The 16,057-nt window shown below is 48.8% G+C and overlaps 1 protein-coding gene across 5 annotated transcripts in view; it reads right to left on the bottom strand.

Annotated features, from left to right (window-relative positions):
- The window catches only part of GPATCH8 (G-patch domain containing 8), a 54,578-nt gene extending 38,793 nt beyond the window's left edge, over window positions 1-15,785 (bottom strand). For 2 of the 5 annotated variants that reach the window (XM_071450834.1, XM_071450831.1), the window contains exons 1-2: window positions 15,433-15,498; window positions 161-235 (exon numbers count right to left, since the gene is read on the bottom strand). Coding sequence is in view for 1 of the 5 variants with exons in the window: in XM_071450828.1 (XP_071306929.1) it covers window positions 161-235; window positions 15,433-15,477 (120 nt within the window). In the remaining 4 variants the exon portion in view is untranslated. Of the gene's footprint in view, window positions 1-160; window positions 236-15,432 lie in introns of all 5 variants that reach the window. The other 3 variants (XM_071450832.1, XM_071450830.1, XM_071450828.1) reach the window with 2 other exon arrangements.
- Between the last annotated feature and the right edge of the window lie 272 nt (window positions 15,786-16,057).

The following is a 16,057-nucleotide window of genomic DNA, read 5'->3' as shown; positions in this document are numbered from 1 at the left end:
ATCAAATCCCAGGCCCACTTAAGGTCAGCATGCATTTTACCACCAAGGACCCCTCACTGCCACCAAGGTGCCCACTGCTCTCAGATTTGCCTGCATTCACATCAAGGACCATCCGACACGGCCGAGCTCCGGGAACGCTGCTGGTCGGGGGGGGCCTTACCGATTCGATGGGCTTGTCTAGAGACGCCTGCTCTATCTCCAGGTGCCCCTCTTCATACTGATCAAAGTGATTGCCCTGCAAGAGAAAACCAGGCTCAGCTCCACAGCACACATTTCCAACAGTTTAGTGTCCAGATATGTTTGATTAAAGTGTTATATTTCATATAATTTTGCTAACAAATGAACTTATTAAATACAGGCTCAATTCAGTGTATCAGCTATAAGTTTTCAGGGTTTTTTTGTCCTAAGTCAATTTGATGACAATAATAAACTATTAAAGCTGGCAAAATATTGAACATTTACAATGACAATGCTTCTGGATTTTTTTCCTTAGAAAGTCTATAAAAACACTGAGCACAGGCACCAGTGTCAGCATGGAAAGCACACATGACAAGGAGCAGCAGGAATGGATGTCCCCACCACTGGAAGGCTTTCCCTGAACCAGGAATTTGCTTGAGGGATACACGTGATTTCATACACCTTAAGCCAACAAAACCCCACAGTGGTACCAAAGGAAACCTGTCCCTGTGCCCACAGTTGTTGGTCCATGGTGAGGAGCAGCCCTTGCTACAAATCTGAACAGTGATCTGTCTGTGGAAGTGATCCCCAACACACCACACAGCCTTATTCCTGAAGCAGCCCCCCTGCCAGCTGACCACCATCCTGCTTGGAAAAAATTGCATCTTCCCACGTTTTGGGGTGAATATTGAGCATGTAGGTTCCTGAGCTAGAATGGCAATGGCAATCTTTGATCTCCAGAACAAGTGTTGGTGCTGGAACACAACAGTGAAGGGCCATTTCAGGAAAAGTAAACACCTCCACTGCAGCTCTACCATAATTTGAGGTTTCCGAAACCTCAAATTTCTGAGATTTCAAACATGGTGAACCATTTTGGGCTGTTCAATAGGTCCATGATGCAATATATCCACCGTCACTGGCACAGACCTGGAAAGGAAACACTCAGACTTTCCAGCTGCACACTTGGAAGCAAAAGAAGTGAGATTCCTGCAGCTGGGATGAGACCAAAAGCCACTGAAGGGGGTGGTTTCAGAGGGCTCTCCTACATTCCCAGGCCCCACTCAGTGTCACAGGAGCTCCAGGAGATGCCAAGCCTTGGCTGCCACCCCCAGTCCCCCCTCAGTACCACTGGAACCTCTGGCTGCTCTGTGCACACCAAACCCCTGGCAGGCTCTGTTTGCATCCCAGCTCCACAATCCCTTGGAGCAGGAACACACAACACTGCTGCCAAGAGAAACATGTTGTCACCCTCCTCCTTCCACCAATACCAACTTTTCCTTCTGCAAGAATTTTAATGGAAGCCAGCACCCGAAAGAGCAAACTGCAGTTGGAACAGACTGACAGCTGGAACACTACAAGCCAGGCAGCAGCCTCCAAAAATCCTCTGGAAGGAGTGTTCCTATGCAGCAATGTAAATCTGCAAGGGAACATCCTGAGTAAAACCTGGTGCCAAGAGAAGGTGCTTTGATGCTGGTGCCCCAACTTCCAGCCCATCCATCACCTGCAGGCCCTGGTGGTGAGTTCACCCTGGCCACGCTCTGCTCCTGGGCATTGCCTTTCCCAGGGCCTCTCCAGAGCAAATCTGGGGTTTAATCTGCAGGCAGCAATCCACTCCCACTCTTTTTTTTTGGACAGCCTTCAAGGAGCAAGCTGAAGGCAAACTTACTATGCACAAGCAGTCGTTGAGCTGCTTTGGAAGGGTAACAAAGCTCAGAGACAGCGTGGTGTGGATGCACAGACTTTGTGTGCGAGGAGTCCAGCAGCCCACACCAAAATACACCAAAAACTTGCCTCAGTGGCTGGGGGACACTCCAGCCTCCCAAAATATAGTGCACAAAGAACCAGAACAGTCAGGAGTGCACATGCTGCCAACACTGGCAAAAACACATTGCTAAACTTCACCTATTAAAACATTAAACTCACATAATGTTCAGTTAACCAACAGCTGAAACCCTCTCAGCACAAACCCAGACACATCCCTGCACCTTCTTTCACCTGCTGCCTGCAGGTACTCAGCACACACCTCGAAATGATCTGGAATAGTGAAATCCTGCTGCCCACTCCCCAGCTCCCCTGGTGGCTCCCTGCCAAGGCACTGAAAGCTGTTTGTACTGAGGCAAGGGTCAATCCCAGCTCGAGGGCAGCACGCCTTGCTGCTCTGAGGCTTCCCAAGTCACTTCTTCAGTGCTTAAAACAACATCTCCTCCCTGAAACTATGCAAAAGGCTGGGCACTCCCTGTGCCATGGCCAGAAAATCAGAGAGCAAACAAAGCCTTTATCTCTGAGTTCTGGTGATCCCACCACTACCCACTCCATGGATTTTTTGGGGTTATTTTATATTTTCTTATTCTTTGGGGTTTATTATATACTTGATCTCTACTTGTTCCTGGTCCAAACAGCTGCAATACTAAAACTGGAGCTTTCCAGAGAGGCAGGTGCTGCCTGCCTGTCTCTGTAAGTCCTGGGCATAAAAAGGCCATGGAGCACAGGGAACAGGCCCTGTGGGAATGCTGCCAGCCTGCTCCTGGCTCAGGAGGGTGTTTCAGGCTCGGAAATTCAAGGCTTCAAAATAACAAAGTGTCCAAACGGAGCCAAAATCAATACTCATCACAGAGACAGCTCTTTATTTATCAATACTTAAAAAAAAAAAGATAAAGGGAAAATTCCCTTCCACCATAAAGCAGCTTATCCTGGAAAAAGGCAAGCAGACAATCCAATGGTTATTGTGAGGTTGGATTTATGGGGGTTCAGGCCAGTGATGTTTAATCAGCTAAAAGAAAAATAAAAATGGCTCTATGGCTATGGCCACAACAATGCTGTTTGCCTTCATGGGGATCCCAGGCCTTTTGGAGCTGGAAGCAGCACAGTCTGTCCCTTTGCTTCTTCATCCCTGGAGCTGGCTAAGGAACAAGTTGGGGGGAATTCCATCTGTTTCCCTCTTTTCCAATCCTACAAACTGGTGCATTGAATGTATCCATAAAACATTTCTGGTTTGCTGTACCTTAAGACAATGAATCAGAAGAACACAAAATACTTTAACACTTAAATCCAACAATTAAATAAACCCTAAATGCTGGATCTGTTGAGAACACATTTCTGGCAAACACAAACCCCAAGCACTGACCGTGTTTCAGTATAATTCTGAAGTGTGTCTTCTGCAGACGAGAGATGCTTCCTACTTCAGAGGAAACCTTTATGTGAAAGGAAGAATTCAACCCCATGGGTACTAGGACATGAAATAACAGCTGCACTAAACCCAGCACTACTCAAAACCTATTCCCAAACCTTCTTCCTGTATGACTTACAGAGATGCAGTAAATTCCCAGCCCTGGGAGCTTCCAGTGCTCCTGTGGACAAGGATTTTGGGGCTGACTGCAGCCCCCTCCTCCCACTCATCCCCTGCCCCTCCATTTCACAGCTGCTTGTATCAGGTTCTCCCACTTCTGCTTTGTGAAACAAGATGTGTTGCACTGTCCCTTTCTCACAGACACTTCTCCATCCACCCTGGAACAGCAGAGCAAGTAAGATGAGAGGCTTCCACTTAAGCACCATTTATTGCTCTTTGTGCTACACTGGGTGCTCCGACACTGGTGTTTCCCTATAACCACACTGAAATTCAAGATATTTTCCTACTTCATGAGAAGCAAGGACAAGCCTCCAGCATGCAAACACTCCTCAATACACACCAGACACACCACTTGGCTTCCTTGTGCATTCTTCTCCAGGAGCCAACATGTTTGTGCCCTGTAATTTTTGTGTAATATTGTCTGAACTTTGGCTCTCTACGCACTCTGGTTACTCACAGTCACATGTCCTCTGCTCTCTCCTCCACTTTCCCATTGTTTGAACTTTGCTTGAAGCTCTTGGCCAAACCTTCTTACAGCCCTCACACACTGAATATGACATTTGAAAGATCAACCAACAAAAGCTGCCTCCATGTCAGATTTCAACTCTTGTTCTCCCTTTTTTGGACTGTAAATAGTTTGGAGCCCTGGCTCAACAAATGCCATTTTGACCCAGATCATACCCAGTGGAGTTATTTCATTTCCTGGGACAATTCAAGTTAATAGTTCTGGGGAAGAGCATTGCTGCTTCCTTCCTACTTACAACGTCCCAAACATTGTGGCAGTGAAACCACACCCAGTCAGCATCATAAAAAAAAATTTAAGAAACTTAATTACACTTTCATCCCCAAATCCTCAGTGGCAAGAACTGTTGCCAATAAATCACTCAATGCAAGTGAAATGAATTGTTGATTAAAGCCCATTTATCACAGTTTAGCACCACAGAATTCACTCTGTCCCTCTCATATAGAGGTGCTCTATATGAAGCAAAGGTGGGTTACCACAAAGCCACACAGAAATCACTGAGAGGGGGAACCCTTTAAAATCTTCACAATGACAAGAAGAAAATAGACTCTCTCCTTTCACACCCCAAAGGGTGTATCCAAAACCAGAGCTGGGTCATGAGCACTGCCTGCATTTCTAAGTCACCTAAAGCACCATCAACACAATGACAAAATAAGGATGAGTCACTTAACTGCTTTAGGCCCATCAGACCTCCCTGGATATTAATTACTCCACTGCCCTGTGCAATCCTCCCGAGCACGAAGGATATTGAGATGTCAGCAACCATACAGTGCCCATTCCTGATGGGATGAGTGGTTTCTTTGATGAACAGCCCTAAGTTATCCATGTATTATTCCCAAAGAAAATGTGGCAGTCTCCCGCCCAGCAGCTGGGGACACAGAGCTCCTGGGACACAGAGGAGCAGGACAATGGGAGTGTGGGGGACACATTCAGGACCCCTCCCCTGAGCTGTGCCTGGGCTCCAGCAGAGAGAGCCCTGTCACACCAGCCCGGTGTTATGAACAGCAGAGAGGATAAGGTGAGTTATAAGCCCAACACAAGTCAGACAGCAAGAGCCCAGGACTGGAAAACGCTCCAATCACAAGGGACAACGCCTTCAGTGCTGTGAATGGAGCAAAATAGGAAAAGATTCTGGCACAAAACCCTGCAGCTCTGCCTGGGAGCATGAAAGCAGCGCTGGCTGGGGAGGGAATGGGCAGAATGCAGCTGCTGAGACGTCACAGCAGAAACAACCTATTTACATCCCTCCTGGATTGCAGCACTGGCTCAGGAAGGCACTCAGCAACGCTGCTTCGTGAGACCGCGCCAATAACAATCCAAAGAAAGCAATTTTGCAGAAAAGCCTTACTATACTCACTGTTATTATTTCTTAAATGCACTGGAAAAGAGCACAGCATGATCATGACTGCTTAACTGCACTTGAAAAGAGTGAAATGTGCTCCTTAAGATATTCAAAATTTAGTTTTATGCTAGGAGAGTACCAGAAAAAGACTCAAAAAAAATCACATTTATATTGCTTTTACCTTAGAAAATGGAATTTTAAAACATTAAAGCAAACCAGCACCACTTTTTCATATTCTATTTATCCATCAATTCAATCAATAAATCTTAAACTCCAAAAACATTACATCAAGCCATAAAATTCAGGGTTGTTACCCACAAGTATCACTTGAAAGCATTTAACCAAGCCCACTCCCAAAAGCCCTGCAGGCATTAGGCTGAGAACAGCAGCTGAGACACAGGAATATCCAAAAAGATAAATGAGTCCCCCCCCCAAAAAGGCCATTTTCTAGCGTGGATAAAGCCAGGGCAGGCCACATGAGCTGCAGATCCCAGAAGGTTTTGCTCCCGCGGCTGGGAAGCACAGCTGACATTTCCTGCTGCCCTCCCGGGACGGGTCAGCACAGATGCAAGGTCTGAGCACAGGGAACTGGAGCAGCATCTGAGCACAAGGGAGCAAATGCCATCTTGCCAAATTCTCCCTCTCTGCAGGCACACAGCATGCCCATGGAGCAGGGGAAAAACCCTCTGATTCCAGAATGAATATCCTGTTAAAATTGAAATCTTCTTTTTTAAAAGAGATGGAGCAGGTACAAAATCTTGAGAGATGGAGCAGGTACAAAATCTTGAGATGGATAAGGCACCCTGACATCCATCCCCTTTTCCCAAAGCTGGCTCCCAGCACTCTTGCCAACACCCCACATCCAGGACTCCTGGGTGAATGCTGCCTGTCCAGCACAGGCACAGTGGCCAAGAGGCCAGGAATGGCTCTGCTGAGCCCTGATGGAGCACCAGCCTCTTGCCTGACCCAAAGACCAGGAATTTCAGCAATCCACCATCAACACTCATCCCATGCTGTATTTAGTTCTCTCTTGACAAACTTCTCCAGATGTGCTGGTTTCACTTCTCTGCGCAGGGCCTGAGGGTGAGACACCCACCACCTGCAGCTGCAGTGGCACATGTGGGACAGGCAGGATCAAAACTCATTCCAGGCATGGATGAGATACAAGAGGTACAAGTGCCAAGGTCTGCTCTGATTTATCTGTGGGGCTCTATCACCAACATCACCGCTGACCTCACAGCGAGTTTCAGCCAAGAGCAGTGGGGGAAGGAAGGTGTTTAAACCCAAATGCAGCTCCCCATGACTGATTGTTGTGTTTATTACACACAATCAAAATATAATGGATTTCTAATACCTCTGCAAGATCCACACCTCCCTACGCAGGCTGACTGCAGATCTCAGTAGTAATTCAAGCTGCCCTTTGCAGCTCAGCAGGGCCTGATGACTCTATACCATGGAAGGGCTCCAAAATGTAATTGATGCAGACAACCATGTTGGTGTTTAGAAATGCATCCAAAGAACTCAAAAACAACTCCAGGAAAGTGTGGCTTACAGCGTTTTTTGAATATTCATTATACACCCAGCAAAAAATACATTTTTAAGACCAACATGCACCTAGGAGATGGCTCCATCCAATCCTGGAAACTTTCTTGGATAATTATAAAGGCCGCATGGGTTCTCAAAGCTATAAAAAGCAATACAAAAGCAACTTTGTATTGGCACCTGAAAAGCCTTTGTTAATGCTTCCCAGAACAAAATCATCCTTTTTCCTGTTGTTCCCTGCAGTGTCTGTAAAGACACACACAGAAAAAAATATCACAGATTCTTTCCTAGCAACGCAGAGGTGAAGCATTCCCAAACAACACGTTCTCACTGCCCTCCACACACCGGGAATTGCTTCCCCAGACCTTTCCCTGGAATACAAGTGGGAAGTATGGACACAGCACATCTGCACACCCCCAGAAACAGCTGAATATTTACAGTCAACATCTTGTGAAAGCTGCAGCAAAACCTCATTTTCAGCAGACACACACATCAATTATTCCGAGAGTACTTAACAGGAAAATCCTCTCAAGTCAATACAACAAAAGCAATCACTCGAGACTTGGAGATGAATTTAAATTGGCACAGTTTGAAAGAAGCACCTTGGAATTGCACATTGAGAAGCTGATGGCACCTTTTGTTTACCAAACTAAGAATTAATTTTGACAAAACTCTTCCTGCTAAGTCCAAAAACACTGAAAACCCACTCAGCAGAACACATTTAAGACTAGTCACAGGTCAAGCGGTTTAAACCAGGAAAACGTGCACATAAATACCCACTTAGAGCTGTCCAAACAAAAACATGCTCTACAGTTCAGAGATAAACAGCTTGTACCACACAAGGAGTGGGAGCCAGAGGCAGGTCTCTGCTTTGCATACTTTGGCAGCAAACAAGAACAATTTCGTGTCTTTCAGATTCCTTCTGCTGCACCAGCAGCAGCTGTGGATCTGTTCCAGCACACGAGGGATGCTCTGCAGCCCTTCAGCCAAGCTCTACCCAAGAGCCAGCACCAGCCTCACTCACCCAATTCTCTCTTTGTCATTTTTAATGTGCCCTGATGCAGAAGCTGCTGCAGCTTTTAGCACCCACATCTTCATGGCTAACCGGGACCTTCAAACAACCAAAGAACCATGGAAGGGGTTGGGTGGGGAAGGACCTTCAAGATGACCTTGTTGCATCCCCTGCAGGGGACAGTCTTCCACTATCCCAGGGTGCTCCACCTGGCCTTGGACACTTTCAGGGATGGGGCAGCCTCAGCTTCTCTGGGTAAGCTGGGCCAGGGCCTCACAGGGAGGAATTCCTTCCCAACTTCCCATCTAACCCTGCTCTTTGTCAGTGGGAAGACATTTCCCTTATCCCATCCCTCTGTCCCAAGTCCCCCTGCAGATCTCCTGGAGCCCCTTTAGCCCTGAAGGGGCTCTGAGCTCTCCCTGGAGCCTCCCCTTCTCCAGATGAGCACCCCCAGCCTGGCTCCAGAGGAGCTCCAGCCCTCAGAACAGCTCCATGGCTTCCTCTGGACTCACTCCAGCAGCTCCACGTCCTTCCTGTGTTGGGGACAGCTCTGCAGGTGGGATCTCACCTGAGCAGGGCAGAATTTCCCCCTCACCTGCTGCCTGTGGTTGGTTCCTGGGCTGCCAGCAAAGCTGAGTCACTGAACTTCTCATCAAACAATCCCCCCTGTCCTGCTCCTCAGAGCTGCTTTCAATCCATTCTCCCCCAGCCTGGATTTGTGCTTGGAAGTGACCCAGGTGCAGGACTGTGCACTTGTCCTTGCTGAACTCCATGAGGTTCACACAGACCAACCTCTCCAGCCTGTCCAGGTCCCTCTGATGTCCCTTCCCTCCCGTGGGTGACCACAGCAGACAGTACAAGGCAAAGAGAAACCACCTTGGTGGAACAGGGTGCCAATCATGTAATATCCAAGGTCTAATCTATTTACCACTATGAACTTCCAAGCTTCCATAATATTATCTGCCTTTGCCTTCTTCCTACAGTGTCTGACTTGATAAAGAATTGTTTCTAAACCAAAATCTCACAGACAATCTCCCTCAGGAGCACATTAACAGGATTCAAACTCCATTCAATACTGTTATCAATGACCAGAGGAAACAGAGCACCTGCAGCTCAGTTTGCAGATCAGATCCCAACAAAGAGGGAGCAACAGTGAGGATGTGTTGGAACAGAGCAACCTGACCCATGTAAGAGTGGCTTCAACTCCCTAACACCACGCCTGCTTTCACAGAGCCCTGTACAAACACAGCCACAGCACAGGGATGCACCCAGCAGGCTGAGAAATCCCAGCTAAAACCTCCTCACACAACATGGCAGCAGAAAGGATAAAAATACAGTCCAAGGGTGTGCAACAAAGGAAGGGCAAACACAAAAAAAGCAGTAAATAGATGTTTATCTCTCAGTAAAAAAAAAAAGATGTTTATCTCAGTATGTTATACCAGGTAAGAGTCTGTTTTAGACTCCTCTGAGCAAGTTTTCCAATTACAAGTGTTAACAATTTAGGATGCAGAGAGCTGTAATTACACAGAGAACAATAACAGAATTCAGAGCCATTAAGGCTCTCAGAAGCTAAAATTGAGCAGAAATGCTGTATATGACTTCACATAAGAGGACAAAGAGTAGTAATGTGTGCTTTGGCGCAGCAGAGAAAGACATAAAGCTCAGCAAAGAGCTAAAAATAAAGAAAATCTAGAAGAAAAAATAAGGAAAATGCAGCTTTCAATAGCTAAACTACCAGACCAATCTACAAAGCAAAATGTTCCCCATCACCAGTTGCCTCCAAGGGAGAGATTCTGCAGCCAAACACAAACTCCTGGACTCAGAACTGGGTCAAAATGGGAACTGAAACTTAAGTGATACCTGGATAATTAAAGCCACCATCCTAATATTCTGGCTTTAAATGGCCAAAACCTCAAATTAACTGCCCACAGAGTTGCCTGAAGGGAGAAAGCAGCAAGAATTACTAAAACTTTAAAACCATATGGTAGGAGAAAAGCTTCTGTCAACTGAGGAAGTGCTGCCCTAGGACTGCAGCAATGCTTTTTATCAGATGAGCTCCACATTCCCACCCCGAGAGTGGCAGGAGCCTGGGTACAGGGGTGGGTTTTGTCTTGGAGAAGGTGACTCAGAAGAAGCTGAGGCAGCTCAACCATGGCTTGTGGGACTGTAGGATCAAGTGTTTCCCTTCCCTTTCACTGGGCCTCAGCAATGGAGACCACCACTGTAGGAGAGAAGTGACAACACAGACTGGGGGAAGGCACAACCAAGAGAGGAAAGGTCTATATAAAATCACCTCACCACATGAATCCCAGAAATCCACACTGAAGTTCAGACCCTACTGTGATGTTCTAAAACTGGACCAATACCACTTGATCTACTTTAGAACACATTTTCTCCCAGTCCTCTCCCCCCCTCCTCGTTCACACAGGGAGGTTAAAAACATCAGTCACAGCTCTGCTGTTCCTGCTTTGCTCAACTGAAAGGTCAGAACGTCCTGCCAAGGAGGTAAGAGCTCTATTCTTTCTGTGCTGGGCCCACACCCGAAATATAACCTGAATCAAATGATAAATTAAGATCTCAAAACAATTCTAATCGATCTTCTAAAATCTCAGATTAATTCTTCAGTTAGAAAACAGCCCATGGAAAGGCAGAGGCTGCCTCCTGACTGCTTGCAGCTACTCCTGCCAAAGGCAAACTCACACCCCAGGATCCTGATCAGCTGAAAGCTCAGCGTAACAGATTTTGCAGATTCCTCGTTCCCCCACATTAAGTTTTTCTTTTCCCAATTAGTAAAGACAGGCAGAGAAAATGCCCCTCTTTATCTCTCTGCAGGGCATGAGCTCCCAGTGCCACCTCACCCCGAGCAGCTGGTCCTGCTGAAGGACATGAAAACCAAATGCACTTCCCTTAGGCAGCACCTGGGAAGCGAAGGGAGGCTGCAGCCATGGCACACTGGTTAAGGATGGATTCTAAACCCCCTCGCTGCTGGCCCAGCTGTCCAGCAAAGCGCTGCCTAAGCTGCTTGGGAGCAGAACTTATCCCTGACATTCTGCCAATTAAAAAGCACAAAATCCCCCTGCCAGCAGTGCTCAGCTCAACCTGCTGGAAGCAGGCAGGGCCAGAAGCACAGCGATGTGCTGGCTTAGCTCTTCAAATCCTTTGTGGAGGGACAGAAAAAAAACCACCTATCTTCTTGGAATTAGCAGGCATACCCAAGCTGAGATTCAGACTGGTCACACTTCCACCCAGCAGGGAAAAGCAGGCATGGCTCTTCCTGCTGGGTGGAAGTGTTATTCCATTGCACAGACTACACAACAGCACAAAAACAAGAGACAGAACAGCCTGTGTTCCGTCTGGCTAATGATGCCAGCAAGTGCAATGTACGTAGGAAGAGGAAATTATTGTACACATAGACACATATGGCTGGTAATATTTCTGCTTCAACAATGAAAAGGAGAAAAATGCAGCAAGAAAACATTTTCTCAACATCTGGGAGTAAGTGGGAGCTCCACTGGATTTCAGGGAGACATCCATGATATTTATTCTTTGAGCTTGCATACCTGATCTGAAGAATAAAATCATTGCAAATGCTTTTTAAATAGCACTAAAAATATATATATTTACTTATTGCAGCAGTTTCATATGTCCATACAGCTTTCATTAATGCTCCTACAATATTCTGTTAGCATCATCTACAGCTATTGTTCAGAATTCCTCAAAGTTATGGTGGCTCCCATTTGTCTCTTCCAGGGAAGCCCATCAGTCATGGGGACAGTGGCACAGACAAGTGACAGAGCCCATAACAGATTCCCCAGCCCTTCAAGAAATAAGCTTGTCAGAAACTCAAAAATAACCTCTCTTGGATGGAAAATGGTAAAAGGTTGGGATTTATTTGGATAAACCACCCAAGACTTCACTTGCCATTGCAGAGTCTAGAAGAGAGGAAAGAGAAGAAAGGTCAGGGATATCCCAGGAAGGTCAGGGATATCCCTTCTCCTCCATTAATCCATTTCCCTGTCCAAGGCTCCCAAACGAAGTCCTGTGCTGGCCTGGGAAGGGAAAATCCCCAGGACAGGCAGAGCACAGCTCAAGGCCTTACTATGGAGCTGCCCTCAGATTCAGCACCTGCAAAAGACACTCAAAACCAGGGGCTTTCCAAGTTTCTCTAAGGTTTCAGAGCTTAAAGCAAAAAGGGAAGAGGATCTAAGCCTTTATGTGCTTCTAAAGCTACAGAGCACAGCAACAGCACAACAATCCTGTGAGGAAAAGCCCAAGGGCTGCCTAATCAGCTCACTGCAGTGATATCCTCCAGTGCCATTCCTGCTCCTTTGGCAATTTCAACTTCCAAACTGCCCTCAGCTTCAAGGTTCCTTCCACCTCTCCAGCACAGAGAGGAGTCCCTACAATTTCACCTATACAATCATTCTCCTCTCCCTCCACACCAGGACCTTCATCCTTAGGGATATATGACTTTCCTATCCTCACACAAGCCACTCTTCTCCGTAGAACTCCCTGGGAGCAGCATCACTCCCTCTGCAGCTCTCTTCAGCCACATCACTGTGGGAAGATCCCTCACTCCTCTTATCTCTCCAGCTCTCAGCTGATCCCTCTGCCCAACCCAGCAGAATCCTTCTCCCCGAGCACCTTTCCGAGCACTACAGCCCATGGACACCCTCTCTTTCTCGGCTGATTTAGGTCCTTCCCTCCTGATTTTCCTGCAGTGCTGTATGTTTCCATTCCAGCCTCCCTGGTAGCACTGATCTTTCTTCAGTCAGGCACAGGGGAGGGAGGAACAGCTCCCAGCAGCTCTCACCTTTAATCCACTTTTCTCCAGCATATCAGAAGCTCAGAAACCCGAGGATCACCTCTGCTAACCCTGCACTGCCAGCTCTCCCCTGCCTACAGTGCTCAATCTGCACTCTTGCCAAACTGATCCTCCCAACCCAGACTCTTTCCAGCTCCTCTCCAGAGAGGCAGCTGATAATGATGAGAACTCTGAAATGCTTTTTTTTCATCCAGTGACTTTTTCATTAGCCACATCACTAATCCCAAGATTGTGCCTTCCTTCCAAACAGCTAAAAGGTTCTTTTGACCTATACTCTTTACTCCCAACCTTTTGTTCCTCTCCCCACACTGCTACACATCCTTTCACTTTGAGATCACAAGTAGATCACCCCAGAACAAAACCCAAGAGCTCTCCTCAGCCTCCCTCCCCACACTACATCCATCCCTGATCAAGCTGTGTAATTTTAGAGCCTGTCTCCCTCTGGCCATGCTCCCTGGGACTCACCAGCCTGGCAGGGACATGGATCACATCCAGAGTCACACCTGCTCCAAGGACAGAAATTTCACCTGCCAAAGAGCTACAGCTGTGTGAAAAGGGCATCCCTAACACCAAGAGAAACACTTCTGGTTTTGCTATATTTGCACACCAGGATTTTCTCCAGAGGCACACACGGGTGTATTTTCTACCTATGGCCACAGCAGCCCTGCAAATACCCAACACAGCATGCATTTCCTGTATTCCACACCCACGTTACAGCTCAAGCAATCTCTGTCTCAATACAGAGAAGAAAACTCAAAAGTCTTCTCTGAAAGTGATTTTCAACCTTATTTTCCCTTCTTCTTCAGCCAAAAGCTTTCCTCCATCAATATACTGTGGGAAAACTGTTAGATTGCCCAGCTGTCAGGGGTAGGTGCACAGGCCCCTGAGCTCCCAAAATTCAGTGTGACCTTGTCCCAGTCCCCCTCAGATCTTCTCTTCCATAGCTGTTTTCACCTTCAGTCCTCTGCAGCCTCAACCAGCTCCAAACTGCTCCTCCCAGGGGAGCGATTCCACTTTTCCCTCACAGGAAGCTTTAACACAAAATAAAATGTCTCTCTTCTCCCTGGCATATTTTCAGGCAGGGAAGAACAGAGCAGTGACCCTTCCATAAAACCAAACTCTATCATTTTATTTTTCACTCCAGTCTATGGGAAGGACAAGGAAAGCCTGGTATTTAGCACAGATAAATCCCAATTTAGAACAGTGCCCTTTTTTAAAGTCAAGGGTTGTGACTTCAGTTATTGTCCCCAGGCACACTCAGCAGCTTCCAAGATCTTGGGATCGGGTAATGGAGCTGAGTTTCCTCCCTGACATCACCACACACTCCCCCTGTGTGTCCAGAGCCACGACACACTAACAGGTTTTGCCACTACAATTATTTTTCTTGCCATGGGGTTTCCCCACAAAGGGACAGGAACAAGGACACGACTGCAGAGCTCACCTGTTCCCTGGGCACAGCCACAGTACCCTACTTGGTTTGGGTTTCCCATCTCTCCCTTACCAAAGGATTACAAGAAATCTGTTTCAAGCCCAAGATCTGGCTCGCTCCACTTCCTGAAACACAAACTTCAAAGCCAAATCAGACTATTCCAGTGTTAATTATGGCTCATTTCTTCATTGAAGGAAATGAAGGATGCAAACAAGCCCACGTTTGGGGCTGTGGCAGGAGCCAAACCTCCATCCTCAGAGCAGGTAATGCCAACACTGCACACAACCACGCTGGTATTTATTTTCTTGTGTGTTTCTAGCACAGTTTAGTGACAATTTTTGAAGCGTGCATCCCTTATAACATCCAGAAACAACATAAATAGTCACTCCTGGATGTCCTGACTGCTTCCAAGACTGCACCTTAATGCCAGATGAAGCAGAATTACGCAAGCTGCACATTATAAAAACTCTCCCAGGTCTCTGGGTGAAAGGCCCGAGTGAGGATGAACAGCACCATTCCAAGGCAGGCTCCCGAAACAAGGACCCACAGAACAGCTCATCCGCGACTCTTCTCGAGCGTTATCCTCGCTCCTTTTGTTTTCCTTTCTAACCCCGAGACTCTCTCAGGCTGAAGTCAGAGAACAACATGTCATTGTTCGAGCTTAATGAGTCAACGTTAATTTCCCCATTGTTTATTTAAACCCCCTTTCAAACAGCATCAGTAGCGTTAATTACGTTGAAATACTGATGTTTTGGCGAGGGGGCCGGGTGTGAGAAGGAAGAAGCGTTTTTACCATAGACAAGGGGGTCGCTGGCAGATGTTCGGACGGCGCGGTGCGGGTCTCGGGGGGAGTGATCCGAACCCTCATCGAGGGTGGGTGATTCCCCTCATCGAGGGGATCGTTCCCTCACCGGGGAGGAGCCCAACCCCTCCTGGGGGTGGTCGGTCCCATCACTGCAGGAGGGTTGATCCCCTCACCCTCTTCCCCTGCGCGGGGTCGGCCCCTCGCCACCACCGGCACAACACGCCGCCCGCTGCCCCCCGTGCCCGGGCAGCCCTCCCGAGCCGCGGGTCACCCTGACAGCCGGCCCCGGCCCCCCACGCTCCCCTCGGTGCCGCTCCCCGCCGCGGCGCAGCGCCGGGCCCGCACACAAAGCCCCGGTGGGGGGGTGGGGAGAAGGCGGCGGAGCCCAGCCCGAGGAGCCGCGGCCGCACAAGGCGGCACGAGGGAAGTACCTGGAAATCTCTGTCCTCGTTGAAGCGGGAGAACCTGTCCGCCATTTCGCGCCGGCCCAGCCCGGCCCGGCCCCGCTCCGGCCGCCGCCGCCTCCGCCCTCAGCGCCGCCCGCCTGCACCGCCCCCGCCGCACCGCGCATGCGCCGCCCGAGGGTCACGTGCGCGGCAACGTGGGTCACGTGATCGGCAACGACGGGGGTCCCTCACGGCAGCGCCAACGCGCGGAGCGGAGTGGCTGCTGCAGCGGGACCTGGCGGGGCGGCGGCGGCAGGACCGGCCCGGAGACAGCGGCACGCCGGGGGTCGGCACGCCAAGGGGCGGAACGGGCTCGCACGGCCGGCCGCGCCCTTAGGGCTCTGCTGCAGCAGGTCACGTCCCGCCGAGCCTCGCTGCGCGTCTGACTGCAGATGGCAGCGCGCATGCCCGCCCCGGCAGCCAGTGGGGGCGCGAGCGGCGGCACGCGCGCGCCGGACAACCAATGAGGGCGGGAGTAGCGCACGCGCGTGCCTAGCAGCCAATTAGGGCGCGAGCTACTGCGCAGCGCGGGGCACCATTTCCCACCCGCTGCAACGCGCATGTGCAAAGGCGTCACACGGCGAGCGCTCGACATGGAGAGCGCGAGCTC

Source organism: Agelaius tricolor, unplaced genomic scaffold, assembly GCF_023055355.1.
Source record: "Agelaius tricolor isolate 1412-34295 unplaced genomic scaffold, bAgeTri1.0.p SCAF_31, whole genome shotgun sequence".
NCBI classification, from domain to species: Eukaryota; Metazoa; Chordata; class Aves; order Passeriformes; family Icteridae; genus Agelaius; species Agelaius tricolor.
Note: the sequence above shows the minus strand (reverse complement) of the source record. Positions and strands in the feature narration are given on the sequence as shown.